Here is a 20,590-nt window from a genome sequence, read left to right on the forward strand (position 1 = left end):
TGCTGGATTCAGATCTGAACTCAAACCATGAAGCGATGACTGGGCTGAACGGTTACACAAAGACACGCACTCATGAAAGGCTAATTTCAGCACAATCAGTTTCCGTGGTTGTCCTCTCTATTAACCACAATGTTTCCTGTGTGTGTGTCCAATATGAAAGAGCAGGATGTGATGATTACTGTATCGGTCCAACAATCCGCCGAGCTGTGTCATTAGACCATATGTGCATTCCTGCGTACACACACACACAAACAGCTCATTCATCTAAGAAAAAAAAAAGCCACAAGATCCCTGATTTATCTAACCGCGAACTTAAGCGCCCTAATCACAGTCAATGTTTGGCATGAGGTTCCCAGCTGTGTGTGTGTGTGTGTGTGTGTGTGTGTGTTGACTGTGACACCTTCTCCTCTCGGTGCCCACTCTGGTTAACGCGGTTGACTCTGGGCTATGACACTTGGTTAAGGTGCTGACAGCTGGCACTTTTTTTTTTTCTTTTAATATGTCACATCAGTTTCAGTCTGCTCAGTACAACCGAACAACTGAACTCAAAGATAACACAAAGACAGACAAAATTAGGGGGATTATTACTATTAGCACTTTTTTTAACAGTTTAACTTGTGACCGACAAAGCAACAGCAGGTGGTAAAAACTCATGTAAATATGCAAAGTGCCTCCAGACAAAACACATGACCACAACTTTGCACATTTTCCATGTTAGACCAGTATGTGATGGTGAAGAAAAAGTTCATAAAGGACATATCATGCAAATTTCAATTTCTACTGAAATATAATGATTTACAGTTTTAAAAAAACAAACTATGCCGGTTCTTTATACAGCCCCTCCTGTCTTTTCCCCTTCTCAATGATACAATATAATAAGAGCCGGATAGGGCACCACCCATAGATGCATTACGTGAGTTTCCGTTCGGCTCATAGACTTTAACACTGTGATATCGTCACCAATTTTAAATGTATTTTTCTTGGCTCAAGGAAAGTTTCACACATATAAAACCTCCATGGATCAAAAATTCATAATGGAAAGAGTCATAAACGACCTTTGTTTGCAATTCGAGGTGTCCTCTCAGCAGTTTTACAGACGTCCCTTTTAGAAAGTAATGGTCATCTACGGTGAAAATGCTTTTTGGGTTCCAGGTGGATTTTTTACTGCAATACTGCAAGTGACCACTGGGGAAACACCGTGAACTGCAAACAAGGTCAATTATAACTCTTTTTATTATGATTTTTACTTTCCTCGAGCCAAGAAAAAGATTTTAAATCCATGACATCATTACAATGTAAAGTCTATTCAGTGGGCCGCACAACGTAGAAGCAAACCATGGAAGTTAAAAAAACTTTTATGCACCAGCCGAGCAATTCTTATACGACTGAATGGGCATCCAGCTCTAATAATACATCCATGCTTTGGAAGCTATGTAAAGTAATTGTAGGATTTCCCTTCTTTCTACATGCTCATTTTTACATCCATTCACTTCATGTTATGGGAAAATGTACTTATTTGCTTTCTTGCCAAGCTGTAGCTCCATATTTAAACAGAAAGATAACAGAGTGGTACCAATCTTCTCAAGCATATATTCCTTTAATGTTATACTTAACAGGCTCTCAAGAAATGTCACTTTCAAAAAACTCTCACATGAACATCCATAAATGTGTCTTTCAGTCCATATGAACAGTGTCTAAGTTAGCGTTAGGTCAGTGGAATATCCCCAACGATCAGGATCTGAAATTAACTGGTATTATTGGTGGGTTTTAATGTCAGATCCTGTCTACAATGTTCTCTTATATTCAGTGGAAATTCCCTACAAATAGCTTGCATTACAGGCAAAAATTTCCAGCATTCAGTGGAAACATCTCCTCAGATAAGTCTTTACCACGGTATAAATGAGCATGTAGATTCAGAGAAATGCCCCCTTCTTACTTACTGAAGTCATGTGTCATGCTGACAGAGAATCTCTGCATAATCTATGTGCATCTTTTTTTTCCTAGCGTCTGCATGTTTAAGGGCAGAGAACAACACATAATGGCCAACAGGGTTTACCCCTCTGTGAATCTGGTTCATGTGGGTTAACCATTAACTTCACATCATATGACTAATATAAGATAGGAGACTAGAGCGGGTGTGGTATAGCTACTACTGCTGCCATCTGCCAATAGAGTCTCACACAGTATTTAAGACAGGAAATGAGCCCCTTGCTCTTGTGTTTGTTCACCCCAAACAAATATGAATGAATATATATATATATATATATATATATATATATATATATATATATATATATATATATATATATATATATTATAAAATCACAGTACACCACTTTCTTTCACCAAGCTTGTCAATGTCAAATATTTTAAGGTCAACTTTAAAGAAATTGAAAAAAACTTACACAAGAGTGAGAGTTACATTAATGTGACAGTCAAAATTACAGTCATTATTCCAATAATTACATATATTGGTTACTACTATGCTTTTGTCTACTTATAGTATTTATCACAAACACTTAATAAGTCACATTTGAAAAAACTAAACTCAAGTATCAGATGTCATCTAAACTGAAACAATAAATACAAATCTGCTCTCTCTGGCTGAATGTACCAATTTCAACTTTCACATTTAATAGATAACAGCCTACAGTTTCATTCTGTAGTTTGGCTAACTCACAAAAGAAATGTTGCTACAGCTGATAAAAATCTAACGAGGCTAAGAGTCTTGCCATGATCGCAGCTTTATGAATGTGTAGTCAGGCACAGCGGTGCTTTGAGCTAAATGCTAATGCACACGTTTAGGAGACTAAATTCACCATGTTAACCATTTTATTTAGTGTGTAATTTGCTGGTATTTAGTCATAAATCAAACTACTGGACAAATAAAACCTAATGTTGACCTGAAGATGACACTAGATGAGAAGCCATTACATCAACATCATGGAGTCACTAGAGGAAAGGTCAGGAGATCACTTGAGTCAGGATGAATCATCTGGTTACCATGACATTCATGCCAATCCCACCAAATATTTCAATGCAGTACGAAGTAGTGGACGCACCCACTGACATTGTAAGAAGCACTAACAGCATAAATTTAGAGTTTGATTTTATGAGGAACAACTGGGTGCAGGGAGGATTTCATGATGGGTCATAGTTTTTATATACAGTACTGTGCAAAAGTCTTAGGCCACCATTAGATTGGCTGTTTTAGCAATGCTATAATGACCATATATATATTTATATATATTATGTAGTCACATTCATATTTATTCATTTATTTAATTATCTTTTGTAAAATTGTCCTAACTTCTACTTCAATGTTTGCTGTTTGTATTATGTTTAATGTACAGTTGTTGTTTTATGTGTGTCTTGTAGAATGACCTTTAGTGCTTTGAAAGGCGCCTATAAATAAAATGCATTATCATTATTATCATCGTTATCATTGGTATATTTTTATGGACCTTTTAAGCCTTTATTATAGTGACAGTGGCGAGTCTGGACAGGAGATGACCACTGCCGGACCACTACCAGGGCCGCCAGCATTTATGTTTTTAACAGAGTCACAAACCCTGCTTACAGTAACTATGTCAGAGCTGCTGCTGCTGCTGCTGCTGCTGCTGTGGCTGCTAGTACGTCTAATTTAAGTATCATTAATACCAGTTCAAGCTACTGTTGCTTCTACAGCCATGAGCAAAGACCCATTATGTGTTGTTCTGTTGAGTAACAGTTTAAGAGGGTTTAAATGAACAATGACGGTTCCAGACTAGATCAACACAAAGTACTTGTTTGTCAAAGACCGCTTTAGGAGACAATGGTGGTTTCACAAAGTGGTTTTAAATAGGTTCATCTACAATGACTAGAAACTAGAACTAGAAATCTGAATCTTGTTCGAGGTTAGTGTGGTCGACTCATTGTCAAAAAGGTCGTCCTGGTCTCAAGTCTGAAATTTATACTTGGCTGACTCAAACAAAGTGTCCAATATGTTTCCGACTTTCATAATAAAAGAAGAAATGTTAAAAGATTCATACTTTTCCTTCTAATAAACAAAGAGAGGCAACAAATAAGCTCCGAGACAGACTGCTGCTCAGTTTGTTAACATCCTTTATTCTGCACTCTGACTACCTGACATATTATAGGCAGGGATACCAACAGTAAGTAGGGGGGTACAATGCGCACTTCATGGACAGGTTACCAAGGTAACGAGAAACCCTCCATACTGAGCAGCTAGTGTGTGTGTGTGTGTGTGTAAGTGTGTGTGTGAGCAGCACAGGCACACAGAGCTGACGGCAAAACACAGCAGTTTTATTGAGGCCTGAGACTTCATCAGCCAAATAAACAGCCTGGGAAAAAATCTTCTGTTGCTAGAATTAACATTGTTGCCTCGTATGCAAACAAGCTGAATGTCACACAGAAAGAAAGAGAGAAAGAGAGAGAGAGAGGGAGAGAGAGGAAAAATGGGAGAGAGGGAAAAGAGAGAAAGAGAGAGAGGTGGGGCTGTCCTTGTTTGTCCCATGTATATACACGCACACACACACACACACACACACACCGTCTCCGTACATGACGTTTATGTATTTATGGTTATGTGCATTGTGGTGAATTCTTTCCAAAAAAGCTGGTGTTTCTCATACATACACAAATCAACCCAACCAGCAGAAAAATGCACCACAAATAGATTCTGTCTGACTGATAAGGCGGAGTCATATAATTGCTTTTGTATAGCTTACACACAATGCTGACTGCTACCTCAGCACACACTGTGGGAGGGGTGGAGGTGGGGTGAGGGACGGAGGGGGGAGGATCTACAGAAAGCCTCGAGACAGTTCCAGGAAGTCCAGAGTCAAAAGACAAACAGTCTGATGTGGAGCATTTTAACCTTGAGGGTGTGACCCCATGTGTTATGGGTTGTTATGTCACTGGGTTCACACTGGGATTTTCGAGGATTGATTATTTTCTAAAAATATTTTTGTTTAAAAAATGAATTAAGTTTGAAAGTCAGCGCTCCCTTGACGATCTTGATTGGGCTGCACTTTAAACCACACACACCAAACATTTTTTTTAGGATCAATGACATGATGCAACCCAGTGTCAATTGGTGTAACCAGTTTTGTTTTTTAAAATAAAAATCTGATTATATTCAGGGAAATAAACATTAACTAAAATGTGGAATGAATATAATCCGCTTTTGCAATACAGCACTATGGTTTTTACCAAATTTTACATAATTTTTCACAAATCATTTACATAAAAATTGTTGCTTTTAGGATATGTCCTCCTCAAAATTGACAAAATACTTTAAAATTTCAGAAATTATGAAAACAAGTTTCCCAAGATGATGTCCTCAAATGTTTCATTTAGTCCCGACCAACAGTCCACAATTGATCTGTCTTTTGTATTGATGCTTCTACCTTGCACCACTGTCCCGATTTATCGATTAGCTACTTGGTCTATAAAATGTCAGAAAATGGTGAAGCATGTCGATCACTGTTTCCAAAATCCCAAGATGACGACATCATCTTGGGATTTCTTGTTTGAGGGCATCATCAGTCCACAACACAAAGATCAAAGATGTTTAGTTTAACATTGTAGAAGACTAAAGAAACCAGAACATTTTCACATTTAAGAAGATGAAATTAGACTATTTTTTTTCTTTTTTTACAATTGTTGGCAACCAATTGATAAATTGACTAATTGTTGCTGCCGATCAACTTGTGTCAAAGAAATGTTTTAACATTTGAGAAATTTGTCTTCTTATATTAAACAAACAAAAGGTTATATTTCTCAAATGTTCCTAAAACTCGGGTATAGTATCAGCTTTTGTAACCAGAGTTTGACAGTAACAGGCCTTTTCCATTGAATGCAAACTCAACTGAATACTCAAAATCAGGATAAAGCAGAACAAAAACAAAAGAATTAAGTCCAGAAAAAGTATTTCAATGTAGAGAAAGGACAAGAGGAGCAAGCTCAATTCTGCCTTTTCATGAATATTCTTCAGTTATACAAGTTATATGGTTTCCCTATTGCCACTAGTTATATCCAGTTTAACTCAAAAACACCAACTATAAAAAAACACCAACTTTAAAAAAAAACATCTTCCCTCATGTGGCTTCGGGGAAAACCCTCTTTAAAAACAGCAGGTCCGCAGCCCTACTGTCTATTTGTCTATTTTAATACATTTCCCATTTAGCTTTTTGGCCTGTGGGAAACCCTTATTTTTATTTAAGCGTCTGCGCCGAAGAGTTTTACATGATCTCGAGGGAGCGGAGGCAGGGCTGGCTGGCTGCTGCGGGGGATGATGAGGATTGTTGGTGGAAGGATAGAAGGAAGGGAGAGGTGAGATTATCAAAAGCTACAGCTGGTTAAGTACAGCTAATGGTTTTTTTGTCACATGGCAAACAAACACCTGCTAGTTGTTACTCACAGGAACAAGGGAAAAAAAAAAGTTGCTTGATTCATTCTCTGAGCTCTAACATTGGCAGCTGAGGACGATACTGTAGAGACAGGGAAGCAGGGCAGTTAAAATAAACTGAACTGAACAATCGGACGAATTTAACCCTTATACAGGCAGGAGTGGATCATAAGATGTGGAAACTATTCTTTTCCTTTACCTTGTTGTTACTAGTTATCTCATTTGCACCGAAGTAAAAGCAGCAGACTGAATGCTCCTGAAAATGTCAAATGGGGTAACTAATATTGAGCATGACATATCCTAAAAACAACCATTTTTTTTCTAAAAAAGTTTTGACCAATTATGTAAAATTTGTTACAAATCATATTATTTATATTCCACATTTTAGTTCACAACTATTTTCCTGTATATATGATCAGAATTTTATGAAGAAATACTGGTTACACCAATTGACACTGGGTTACATCACGTTATTGACCCATGTATCTCTTGGTGCACACTGCCTGTTTAAGGGTTAACAACACAATGAAAGCTTTATTTTGAATGTGTGTCTGTGTGTCTGTGTGTGTGTGTGTGTGTGTGTGTGTGTGTGTGTGTGTGTGTGTGTGTGTGTGTGTGTGTGTGTGTTAATGGCAGGCCTGTGTCAGCTTGTGTTGTGTCTTTTGGCCTGTGTGCTACTAAAGTTATTTGGTTGAGCAGATAGCATCAGCGTGGTAGAGAGGGGCGAGCAGGTTTAACAGGCAGCTGATGTGTTTAGTACACAGCGACCGAAAGGACATCAGCTGGAGGACATCTCGCACGTACATCACTCCATCAGCTCGAAAAAATAAGTTGTTGCAGGTTCAACACGAGGGTCCAAAACGATGACATCACGTTGTTGTTTCGTACGTACGTTGAGCATAAATGGGCCTTAATGCTGCAATTCATTGTACTCGGAGCTTGGGAAAAAAAAACGACCTCTGTCTTTCATGTCGGAAAATCAGGCATTATGTCGGCCTACACAGTGAACAAACCATTACTTTATCAATTTTGACTTCATGTAGTGTTTATTGTGAAATATACTGTAACAAATTTGTAGTTTCCATTTCTAGTTGATTTGTGCTTTTGATAGAAATCTGTGTGTACTAACCTACACCTCCTTTCCTACTCTTCAAGTTTTATAGTAAAGGAGTTACTGAAGGTTCTCTATATACTTGTGTTGCCATACAAATATCAGTTTGGTGCAGGCGTCCATGTTTTCCCAAGCAGATGCAGAAGGATATATTTATTATTACTATTTGATGTATATGTGTGTATATAGAAATATATTTTCTTAGTGTGTGTGTGAATTGTTGTATCAACCTTTCTATGTTTTATCTTGCCTATGTGAAGCACTTTGTGACTTATGTCTGTGAAAGTGCTAGCCTATATAAATAAATATTACTTTACTTACATTTATAGTGGATGTTGGGAATACTGACAGATATCCACCATCATTTTCCCAGCACAGTGCTCTTGACTTCATTGGCATCATTATTTTGATTCGCCAGTCATTTCCAGGCAATTCTCCTCAATGTTTAACAACTAACTTGCTTTTGTTTTTTTTATGTTTTAAAAGGGGAATTTGATGCTAATTCTTCTCCAGAGTCCATTAAGATGCAATATGCATATCGCTGTTCACTTTGGTCGCTGTTCACTTTGTCAGCTTTAACAGAATCCAAGGAAAACAGGATGTGAGGTAATTTTACTACATGTCAAGAAGGTTTGATTAACACGGAGATAAAATGCCACAATAATCGAAGCGTAAAAAAATGTGATATGCGATATCTACACATTCCCTAAGGCCCCCCCCACACACAAAAAAAATCTGGGAATTCATCTGTTTATTTTGGACATTATGCAAAAATTGGTTAAATAAAAAATGTGTTTTAAAATACTATTTGAAGGCAGAGGATTTGCTTCCCAGGATAGGCATCTCCCAGGGATTCTTGTGCATAAAAAGAAGCTCAGGTCTCCCCATTTTTTCCCCCTGCACCTTCTACTACTGGAACATTTCTGAGCCGTGCTATTTGCAGGAGTACCTCTTTAAACCTGCAGCAGTCTGGGTCATCTCGCAGCCAGAAACAGCTTATGGATGTGAAAGGCTGTTAAATCTGGACAAAAATTTCTAAGTCTAATCTTTTTGAGAGTTTTTGGTGATTTTCTTTAAAAGAGAAAAAATCCCCCCAGAATCTTTCAGTATGCTTGGTGTCTTAGTTAACCAGTATAGCTAACTAAAGGAAACAGCATCCGTATTAAGTCTATACTGCTGTCTGTGAGCATGTTACAATAGCAATAGCCTTCAGATTGACAGCAGCCTCGCTCTCCAGCAGACGTTTAAGTATAATGACTGGGTTGAAGATCTGGGAAGAATTCACCAGAAAAAAATTCCCAACATCTTCCAATTTTCCACGTGTACTAAAAAGCCTGCATTTTTATCCGCTGGCTAATAAAGTAACTGACTAATAAACAGTTGACAGACAGACTGACTCCTGGAAGACGGCACAACACCGAACACAGCTGCAGCTGAAGTCATGACTCGGAGAGGTCTGGAAGTGTTTCTGTGTCTCTGGTGAATCAGTTGTTTTTTTTAACTTCCTGGAAATAAATGACAAAACTCTGAGTTCTCGACAATAAATATACATTTTGAAATAATATTGTAATCTCTAGGAAATACAAGAGGAAACCAAATATCTCTATCTACAAGTCAAATAGTCCATTCATCTCAGAATTGAACCACCAGATGCTTTGTGGTTATATGACAATGATTGACGCCCTCCAGGTACAAATCTGAGCCCTTGTAGTACTCCTTTAAGTTATCGAGACCCTTTCACACCAAACATGATCAGTATCAAACCAAAAAATAAGCTCTGATCAGTGAGGAGGGTCACAAAGCCGGGTCAGGTAACACACAGGTTGGCCCATTCAGGTTGAAGGAAATACAAGAGGTTTAACGAGGAGGGGTCGTCGCATCGGTCTAAAAAAAAAGGTGTGATGATGTCTGAAAGTGAGAAGAGCTTCACTGCCAAACAGCTGGATGGAAGGATACAGCTGTGACCGCATCCTGGGAGGACAGGGAGCGAGGGGAGAGGATGGGAGGATGGGAGGATGAGAGGAAGAGAGGAAGGAGGAGGAGAAGAGGAGCAGTGGGGATAGATTTTGAAGAAAGGCCAAGAGGAAGACGGGAACAGCTCTGGGTGGTGTTGTGTTGTGTTGTGTTGTGTTGTGTTGTGTTTTGGTGTGTTGTGTTGTGTTGTGTTGTGTTTTGTTGTGTTGTGTTTTGCGTGTAGGGGCGCAACGGATCACAAAAGTCACAGTTGGGCTCGGATCATATCGCGATTTTGAGTCACGGATTTTTGCTTTCCATTTATTCTGTAAAATGGTCCATGGTATTATATATTACATGCATCACTAGTCTAATAATAAAGTTATTTCATTCTGCACCTTGGAAGTAGGTGAAGTTAAACCTCTACTGTGCTTCTACTATGTTAAAATAAAACCTTATATTAAATATTCAATAATCAATTGGTAAAAAGAGGCATGACACCTTCTTCCTTTAAACATCGTACTGAATCAAAAATAACTTGATGGTGATGAAGGAAACTGTGAATGCAATTTAAAACAACAGAAGCTAATTTGCAGATTGGCTAATACTCTTAAAACATTTTTATTTTTAAATCATAATTCTGATCAAAGAATTGTACATTTAACCCTCCTGTTGTCCTCAAGTCAAGGAAGGAAGGAAGGGAAGGGAAGGAAGAAAAGGAGGGAGAGGAAAGGAAAGAAGGAATGGAGGAAGGAAAGGAAGGAAGGACAGAGGAATCCTTTCCTCCGTCCTTCCGGAGGAAAGAAAGAAGGCAGGAAGGTAGGAAGGAGGAAGGAAGAAAGGAAGGAAGGAATGGAAGGAAGGAAAGAAGGAAGGAAGGAAGGAAGGAACGAACGAAGGAAGAAAATGAGGGAGGAAGGAAGGGAGGAAAGGAAAGAAGGGGAAGAGAGGAAGGAAAGGAAAGGAAGGAAGGAAGGAAGGAAGGAAGGAAGAAAATGAGGGAGGAAGGAAGGGAGGAAAGGAAAGGAAGGAAGGAAGGAAGGAAGGAAGGAAGGAACAGTCAAAACAGACCGGGTCAATTTGACCCGGGAGGACAACATGAAGGTTAAACACTGCTCTTATATTTCATTTGACACAGACACGTCTACTTAAACCAGAAGAGATTTTCAGTAGGAAGAAAAGGTAGGATGAAAAATGGAAAAATAAGTAGTTCCTGTTGCCATTTTTCACATATTGTTCATGTTAGAATCGGTTCATATAAACTAATTTCCCTCTAACCCTCTGCTCATGAGTGATGGCACATTCATAGCTGACGTATCCTGTTACTACTTATTGTAGCGGCAGCCAGTTTCCACATTGGGATCATTAAAGTTTCATCTACCCTTAATCCATTATGTCTATAAACTACTACTTCTGCATTTATCAATTCATCATCCAACAACCTCCAACAACCTCCATCCCTGATACACAGTGGAGGGGAGGAATTAGCTACAATTAATGCTGTTATGTAGTTGAATTACAAAATAAACTGTAATGTATTACAGTTACTGATGAATAAGTTGATGATTGAGGATTTTGCCCATGGGCTTTTTTCCTATTTTTTTTTATTTTAAACATGTTACTGAATACTTATATTGCTGTTTTTAATTCTTTGAAATCAATATTTTTTATACTTAGTAAATACATCATGACGTAGGCTTATTAGGAGCACACACGGGCTTATACGGTGTCATAGTACCAATTAAGCCCATGCCAGACTTTTGATTTTTTTTTTTCATAAAATATTTATATTTTATATTCCAAAATCTACATGAACTGAGATAGATGTTGCTTTATAAGAAATGATCTTCCTTATAAATCATGTCAGTATCCATGGAAAACAGCTGAACTTAGATTTTGGTGCTTAACCCTTGTGTCGTCCTCCCGGGTCAAATTGACCCCATCTCTTTTGACTGTTCCATCTTTGCTTCCTTCCTCCCTCTTTCTTTAATCTTTCCTTCGTTCTTCCCCTCCTTCCATACTTCTTTCCTTATTTCCTTCCATCCTTCCTTCCTTCCTTGCTCCTTCCCTCCTTATTCCTTTCCTTCCTTCCTTCCTTCCTTCCTTCCTTACTCTTTTCCTTCTTTCCTTCATTCCTTCCTTCCTTCTTTCCTCCTGTCCTTCCTTCACCTGAGGAACAGGAGGGTTAAACGGAACACTTACCCTAACAGCTGAAAATATTCATTAGGAAATTAGAAAAGTAATCAAATGTAATAAGTTACATTGAGTAATTGAAATAGTTACATTACTTATTACATTTTAAACCAGAAATCTGTAACCTTTTACATTTCCAACGTAACCTTCCCAACCCTGCTTATACATAGTAATTTATGTAATGCACTTTGTTTTATACCCTCCTCTTCCATCCTTCCATCCTTCCCTCACACCTCCTTCCTCCCTCTCCATCTTCATCTTCCTCCCTGTCTCCAGGAGATACATGTTTGCACGATTTAGTTAATTAAGAAAGACATCCAACCTCCCAAATGAGAAAAAAAAGGAAAGCATACACAAACCTAACGTGGGATGAAACGATGGTTCTCACACATCCAGCCCTTGGAAACAACACGTTCTCTCACTCACACCTCTCCAAAAACACCCTCCCACCACCACCACCACCACATACCCTCGCCATGATCTGTTGACGAGCTTGGCGACACTAAGATGGAACAGCTTGTCGTGTCCAGGCTGGCTCTCTTTGCTTCGACATGACTTCACTCACACCCACTGTGACCTGCTAGAGCCAGGCTACTGTTCCTACCAAAACAACAGGGACCTCCACATGAGAGCCTCCACTGTCACAAAACCCCACCAGCCATCGGCTTGGCTTTACGTTCGTGTGTCATTGGCAACCTCGGCTGCATCCAATCCAGAAAAACCAAATGATCTTGTACTGTATTATAGAGGTTATTTCCCCTATTTGCCTCTCTTTTAATAATAGTTTCATTCTTCATCGTCATCATTATAGCCATGTAAGGCCATATTAACGCTCTTTTATGGTATACTCCACCTAAAGCTATAAGAGGTGTGAACATTTTAAAACCTACTTAATCTGGCTTTTAATCAGTGTTATTCCAACTCATTTTTAATTGTGTCTAAGCACTTTAAGCTACAGCCCTTGCATGAAAGGTGCTCTATAAATAAAGCTGATTATTACCATACCTGCAAGATACGTTTGGATGAAACAATCCGTTGATCGAGAGAGACTTTACAATCATTTTGACGGTTAAAAATGTCAAATATTTGTCGGTTCCAGTTTCTCAAATGTCAGGTTCTGCTGATTTTTGACGATAAATAAAAAGTGAAGCTGTTCAAATGTATTTTTGTTCAAACCAGCAGTTCAAAAACCAAATATATGCAGCTGACAATGATTTAAAACAGAGAAAAAAAATCAATCAAAAGCACATCTTTACATTGTCGAAGCTAGAAACCGAAAAAAATGTTCTGTTTCTAACTAGATTAAAAGATTAATCACCCGCCAGATTGCAGCTGATTTAATTTGTGTTTCATTTTTTTCAGCTCTAATCTCCAAAAGGAATTAGTACGAACAAAAAATCATTAATTTTAATCATCAACATAATTGCCTGCCTGGTGATCGTCGTGGATGAATCTCCAACATAACGTCATTCTCAAGCCGCAGAGATGCAGCGCTACTGTCAGTAAACTGAGCATACTCCAGACCCTGATTTACTGCAGGCTACAGTCTATAAATAACACAAATAGGAGAGGGGATAACAAGCACCCTTGTCTGAGTCTGACTGCCACCTGATGCCAAGTACACAAAACAATGGTGTTGCTCCAAGTCTGAAAATGCCTCACACATTTACTCCAGTACCCTGCTCGCCAACACCACCACCACCACCACCTCCCAAAGGACACCTGAGGGGGCACAGTAATAATCCCCTTTTTGTCCCAAATCCCCAAAACATGTGTAAGAGGAAAAATATCCCCTTGATTTTCTGCTTCACTACTCTGGAATCAGCATATCTGAGTTTCAACAATTAGTCTAAAGTCTCTTCCCCTTTCCTTTTTTTTAATCATCCACTTAACAACTGACAGACTTCAAATTAAAAAAAATGTAAAAGTCTAGCCAGCTGTTGAAAGCATGTCCTGTCTTTCCTCTCTCCTCTTTCCTCTACCTCTCCTCCTCATCCTCTATTCCCCCCACCCTTCATCCATGTCTTTCAGTTTGGCCGATCGGTAGAGGAGACCGCCTGTCAGCCTCTTGTCCTTCAGTCAGACTTGGCCGCTCCGCTCTGCTGGCCTCCGGCTCACCTCAACCAGACAGACACAGCATGGCAGCATCCTGGCACTAGCGCACACACACACATACACACACTAAACGCACACAGAGCTTTAATTCAGACAAACACTTCCTACTTCATGCCTGTGTGTGTGTGTGTGTGTGTGTGTGTGTGTGTGTGTGTGTCGGGAGGGCAGGAAGCCAGTTCGGTAATAGGATGTTCCTCGCTTGCTTTGTAATGTCTAAAAGAGCTGGGCTTAAGCCAAAATGTAGGGCAGAATCAAAAGGCACCACAATACTTTGAGCATACTAATGCTATTTAGAGTGCTAAATGCTTTCTGTCTATATAATATGTATGAATTTAGAGGCTTGAAAGCACCTCATTTATCTTCTAGACGGTGAGATGATAGAGTAGAGAGAAATAAAAATACATTTCTGCAACAAGAAGCTTATCTGATCTTCACTTTCTATTAAATTTGTGATTTTTGGATTGTTTGATGGGGGAAAAACCACAGTGGAGCTTCTCAAAGAATGCATTCAGTATCTGATGAATGATATTGGCTGAAATGATAAGTTGATTAATCAATTAGGAGGAAATTAATCACCAGTTATCATTGACGGCATTTTAAGTGAAATCTTCTCTGGTTTCAGCTTCTTGAATGTTAAAATGTGTCTCTGTGGTTAGGAAAACTGAATATAGTGATTAATCTGTCAATGACTGTCTAGATTAATTGATTAGCTGCTTGGTTTGAAGGTTTCCCAAAGATTAAAATGAAATATAAAACCTGACCAACTGTCCACACCCAAATGATATTCAGTTTAAACTCTAACAGAGAACTAAAGAAATCAGAAAAAGTCACATTTAAGAAGCTTGAACCAGAGATTTTCTGCATTTTTATCAAAGAAAACGACACAAAACGATTATTCGGTTATCAAAATAGTTATTATAACTATTGTTATAATAGCATTTAATTGTGTGTTGATGCATTAACTGATTAACCCTTACATACTGTTTATATTCTGACTCATAATTAGTCTCTACACCAATTCACATTCATAAAATCCCCATTAGTCATTAATAAATGTTTGATTAATCCTTCTGTTTGATTAAAAGACATTCACAATCACTGTTTTATAGAATATGATGAATACAACATGTTTGAATGCTGATTTCTGAGTTGGTTTAATAAACACAGGTCAAACTTGTACATTTGCATATAAAAATGTGTATCAGCTGCACAAATATTTTAAGAATTATGTCATTTATTTCCTTTTTTGTATAATGTGGGTAGCATAAAGAAAAGTCTGGCTGAAAGAAATGTGTATATGGTGTTTTTACAGCTCAAATTTGACCCTGAATAGTATATAAGGCTTAATTAACTAAAGATTGCAGCTTGAGAAACTAATATCTTTAGGATTTACAATAAAAAAATGATTTTAAAAGACATATTTTTACTATGTTCTGCCCTTTTATCCCCTGAAAATTGGTCAATTGAGAAAATAAGCAAGTGATGACTATATAATTTAAAAATATACTGATTAGTTTCACCCATTTATTGAATTAGGATAGATACACACAGCCTATGTAATGTAAATCATGAGAGATCCAGTTACCTTAGTGGTCATATTACTGGGATTTAACCAATAACCAGCCTCTATTCTTTGCTACTGAACATCCAATCATGTTAAATCAGACAACCAAGCACCCATCCTACTGAGCAGCTAATCTGTAATACAATAATATAAACAATCATAAAGCTAATGACTGAAATGACATAAAGCACAACAGCCAATCAATTCGTTTACATCCTATCTCGCCGACGATAATCTGTAATCTGTAACATCAGGCAAGCCAATCGTGTAATCTGACATCAGACAGCTAACAGATTAATCTCATCAGTGGACTCAAGGCGTGCAGGGGGGGGGGGGCAGGGGGTGGGGTGGTTGGGATTATGACGGTCTGTCAGCCAGCGTCTACGCTCGGCACATCATCATAGCGTGCATGCTTCCCTTTAACAACAGCAGCAAGGAGCGAGTAATGGAATATATCAGCACTCTGAAATTTGTCATTTTCCATTACTGAAATCATTCCTTCGCCTTGTTTTATTGGGCTTCTGATAGTGGATTTACTACGGTGGTATTGGACCTTTTTTTTTTTTTTTTAATAATCCTGCAGCTGATTTTTAAGCCAACTGTTGCACATTTATATTCCTGTTAAAAAAGAAAACTTTCTGTTCACTTGTTGCAATCGTTGTTGGCTCCATTTCCCTATCTCCCATCTCCTATCCGATTCTTCCTGACATCATAAGGTTTTCGGAGAGAGAGAGAAAAAGAGAGAGCGAGAGAGAAAGAGAAAGAGAGAGAGAGAGAGGAGGTGGGGTGAATTATTCCATGACTTCTTGGAGAGTTAGGACTATAGAAACTGTTGCTGTTGTGATCGTATTGTTCCTACTGCTCATAGTCCCTAAAAAAAGGGTAATAATTGCCCTTAATGGAGCTTTAAAATGAAACTGAAGGGCAAAGGTCAACCATAGTCCCTTAAAAACATGCCAGGATTAAATTTTCCCAGGTATACTTGCACATATTTAAGGTTGTCCAATGTGAATACTTCCTGTTTTCTTTTAGTCCTCTCGTCCTTCCCCTTTGGGTTACGGATTGTTGGTTGGTTGACGTCACCTTGAGTTTTGGACATTTTATAGACCGTATAATTAATCGAACCCTTTAAAAATGTATCAAGATTTTAACACGTTAAGATTAGAGCTGCAACACTTTGTCGATGAATCAATGGATACACAATGATTATTATGATTCAAGCTTCTTCAATGTGACTATTTCCTGGGTTTTTTTAGTCCTCTATGATAGTAAACTAAATAAATGTGGGTTATGGATTGTTGGTTGGGACAAATAAGACATTTGAGGAGGTTTGGGAAGTAGCGACTGGAAGACACTCCACCATTTTCAAACATTTTATGGACTGTATGAATCATCAATTAATGGAGAAAATGAAAGTAAGTGTTAGTAGTATGTAAGGCTTATGTAGGACATCTCCTTTCAAACGACACCTGCAATCCATCCTTTTTTGCACCCAGAGCTAAACATATGACTATTTGTACCAATCAACACAAGTGTTCTTCGATTTAACGCGACATGTGATTGGTCCACTGCCACAGCAGCTACGACCCGTCCGTGGTGGTGAAGTCGTGGTGAATTTGAGTTAGCACGCTTAGCAGTTTAGCAGTCAAAATGCCACCTAAACGCTCTGAAGTGTGGCGACACTAACACGCCCGTTACACTGGATAAAAGGAAGAGCACCAAATGTGTAATGGGTATTGAATCAAGCACTCAATTTGTGTTGGTATCACTTTAAGGGGAATTGGATTGGTAGGCTACTGGTATGGTCATTTTTAAAACGATACAAAGCCGTAGTTGTATCCCTACTCAAGACGTTCCTGTTCCTGCCTATTCTTCAATCTAAAGCAAACAGTAGCCACAAATACAACTAGAAAGTCTTTAAAAAATGGACATAAAGCACATTAAAATGTTCAAATCTGTCATTCTTTCAGACTCAATTCACCCTTCTCTTCTCTCTTAAAGTCTTTCCATCCTGCACACTAGCAACTTACTAGCAACTCTGTCCATCTGTCTTATTGGGAATTCAAACTGACACAGCGGATTACATCCTGTCCACCATACATGGTATTTTATCCCAGTGCTGAGGGGAAAAAACACACACACACACACACACACATACACAAGAAAAAAAAAGCATAAAAAACTGAATGGACAGCATGAATGGGGGGAATCCTGACAAATCACATCTGTGTCCATGTGTCTACTCTTATTTCACAATCCTTTTTTTGGATCACATACAAGCATACACAGTTATCTCTTTGTCTATCGTAGCACAGTCATGTTACATTATGAGGGCTGAGTAAGCAAAAAAGAAGAAGAAGAAGAAGAAGAAGAAGAGAAAAAAAAGCTTATTTTAAAACTGCAGATAATAACCACTGAGGTCAGCTGGAGGAGTATCATCTCAGGGAGGTTAAGTCCTCCCTCCTCTCTCTCTTTCTCTCTCTCTCTCTCTCTCTCTCTCATACACTCGTATACACAGAGGGGATGCTGCTGGTTGGTTGCCTCTCTGAATACAACAGCTTGTGATGGGCAACACCCCAAAAAAAACACAGGCTGGAGCTCACCTTACTGTCCGTTATAACTCTAATGTGTTTAAACAAATATACAGTGTATTAACCACATGCTGCAACACATGAATAAAGCCATTGGAAGACAGTGGAGCTGATGTAAATGGAGATATTACACAGGCAGGAGGCTTATTATTAGTACACTTGATAAAAGAAATCATATTTGACTGACTTAACTACTTAAATCTGACTTGTGCTTATTCATTGTGCGTTTAACTATAATAAAAATACAATACAATACAATAAAAGACACACAAGCATTATGAGGCGTTCACGGACAGCCCATTTGAGCATGTGAGTCCGCATCTAATCGCGTGGAAGTTGAGACAAAAGACTGAAGGAGACTCTTAAGAGAGAAATGGTTGTAAAGTGTAAGGTTTAATTGTATGGACAACCGAGCAGTATGGTGGTCAATCTATGTATTCACTATCTCTCTCCACCCCCTTTTTTGCTTATACCGGGAGGAAATCTCAGCCACAAGCTCCTCTAATTTTTGAAACAGGGTGTGACACACAACACACAACACACACGCCAAAAAAACCCTCGTCAAGATACAACTTCATCACATGCAATTTAAAACAACAACAATAAGGTGCATTTAATAGTTTAATGTTGGTAAAGTTATATCCAGACGGTAGAAGAGGAAGGGTAAAGCATGACAACCCCCCACCACTACCTCTACTACCCCTACCCTTGGCTGTCTGTGGCCCCGGTGCGTGTCTGCAGACTATTGCCTTTTGTCATCGCTGCAAAGGTGCACCGTGGATTAACTCTAGCTCTACGCCCGGCTGACTACTGCTGCAGTCGGCTAGCCAAGTCAGCATATGCCGCTGCTCTCCTTTCACACAAAGCTTTAACCAAAAAAAAAAAAAAAAAAGGTAACACGGCACCTTTCTTCCACTCCCATTTCCCAAAAAAAAAAGAAGTCGCCGCACAGAAAACACACCGCCACCAAATAATAAGATAAACCATTAAGATAATAATAAAATTAAAACCTACCCAGAGCTCCGTTCCCCAACTCATTGTGGATTCCTCCGTCTGAGTTCTCCCCGGATTTGGACACAGTTTTCCCCGCTAAGAGTCTCCTACACTGCCGCTGGGAGCCCGGTCCTCCTGACTGACTGTCTGCCGACAAACACACACACACTCCTCCTCCTCCTCCTCTTCCTCCTCCTCCTCTTGATCTCCGCAGGGCCGTCCTAACCAGGGGCCCTGGATCCCACAGTGCCCCCCCCCTTTACCAAAATGCACAATATCTTTTTTAAATTTTTGTGCAGCTGATACACATTTCGTGTATGTAAATGTACAAACGTGCAAAATGTATGTTGATTTATTTGTATTGCAAATATTAATAAAAGCAGAAAATAGAGCATAAATGCATAATCCTAATTGATTTTTAAAACTCTAAAATACTGAATACACTAGTTTACAGTAAGGTGCAGGATTGTCCATGAATAAAATGATGATTCATCAATAATGGAAATAAAATGCATTATATTTTTAAAATTGTGTGCTGCTGATACACATTTTCGTGTAGCCTATGCAAATGTACAAATGTGCATTATTATGTATTCTTCATATTCTATAAAATGTATAGGCCTATTGTTAGTGGTAATCAGTGAAGTACATAACTGCCACAAATGAACCAGAATAAATTGTATTTAATTTGCTGTCTCAATTCATAAACCATGCTTCATTAGATCTGCAGGGATTAATCCATTAGTTGACCAACAGGAAATTAATCTCCAGCTGTTTTTATAATAGACAAAATGTTTCGAGTCTTTTCTTTAAAGGACGAAAGGACAAAAGTGCTTATCAAATGTGAGATTTTTTTCCCCTGAACCCCAAAACATTTCACCTCACTTGGCTCAAACAAACAAGCAAACAAATAAATCAACAATCAAATAAGAAAATAGTATCTGTGATCCATGTTTAATGAATTAAGCCCTGAAGAGATGTTAAATTAAACAATATCATCATCATTGTCAAGTCAAAAGAAAAAAATAATGAAAATAATAATGATGTTTTTACAAAGTCATCTCACCACACCTTAAATGTAAAGTTTATTTAAACATTATTTGTAACCAGTTTGGAAGTATAAAAATTAAACTTTAACCCAATTACCATTTCAGTGATGTAGAAGACATCTTGCATCCAGTAGTTTAACTTTTGAAGTGAAATAACATTCATAGATTTTGGATTTTCCAATGAGGGAGAATGGTTTAATTAAGAAAAAAACATATCAGACATGAATAATTAACTAAAACAGAATATCTTTATATGTCTTGAAACATAATTCATTCAGAATTTACAATTAATTCGATGAATGCACTATAACTTACTATAACTTTTTGCTTTGTCCTCTTTGTATGGAGAGTAATAGGAGGAAGAGACTGCATGAAGAGGGTTATTGTCATAGGAAAATACTTACAGTTGTAGCCCCCCCCCCCCCCCCCCCCCACAAAAAAAAATGATACCATGGGGCCAGTTGATGTTTTTATGCTGTAAATGATTTGCATACTTTCTAAATGTGACCATAAAGGACCTTTGAACACAAGTCCACACATAGACTACATACAAGTACCATAAACCCAACTCATTTATTGGTGAATTAGTAGTTCCCTCTAGTGGCCAAA

The 20,590-nt window shown here is 38.3% G+C and overlaps 1 protein-coding gene across 1 annotated transcript in view; it reads right to left on the minus strand.

The window, feature by feature from the left end:
* The window catches only part of fnbp1l (formin binding protein 1-like), a 64,973-nt gene extending 45,911 nt beyond the window's left edge, over positions 1 to 19,062 (minus strand). The window contains exon 1 of the mRNA XM_053322944.1: positions 18,954 to 19,062. Coding sequence (XP_053178919.1) covers positions 18,954 to 18,977 — 24 coding nt within the window. The 5' untranslated portion in view covers positions 18,978 to 19,062. The remainder of the gene's footprint in view (positions 1 to 18,953) is intronic.
* Between the last annotated feature and the right edge of the window lie 1,528 nt (positions 19,063 to 20,590).

The sequence above is a fragment of the Scomber japonicus genome, chromosome 7 (assembly GCF_027409825.1).
Source record: "Scomber japonicus isolate fScoJap1 chromosome 7, fScoJap1.pri, whole genome shotgun sequence".
In the NCBI taxonomy this organism is placed as follows: Eukaryota; Metazoa; Chordata; class Actinopteri; order Scombriformes; family Scombridae; genus Scomber; species Scomber japonicus.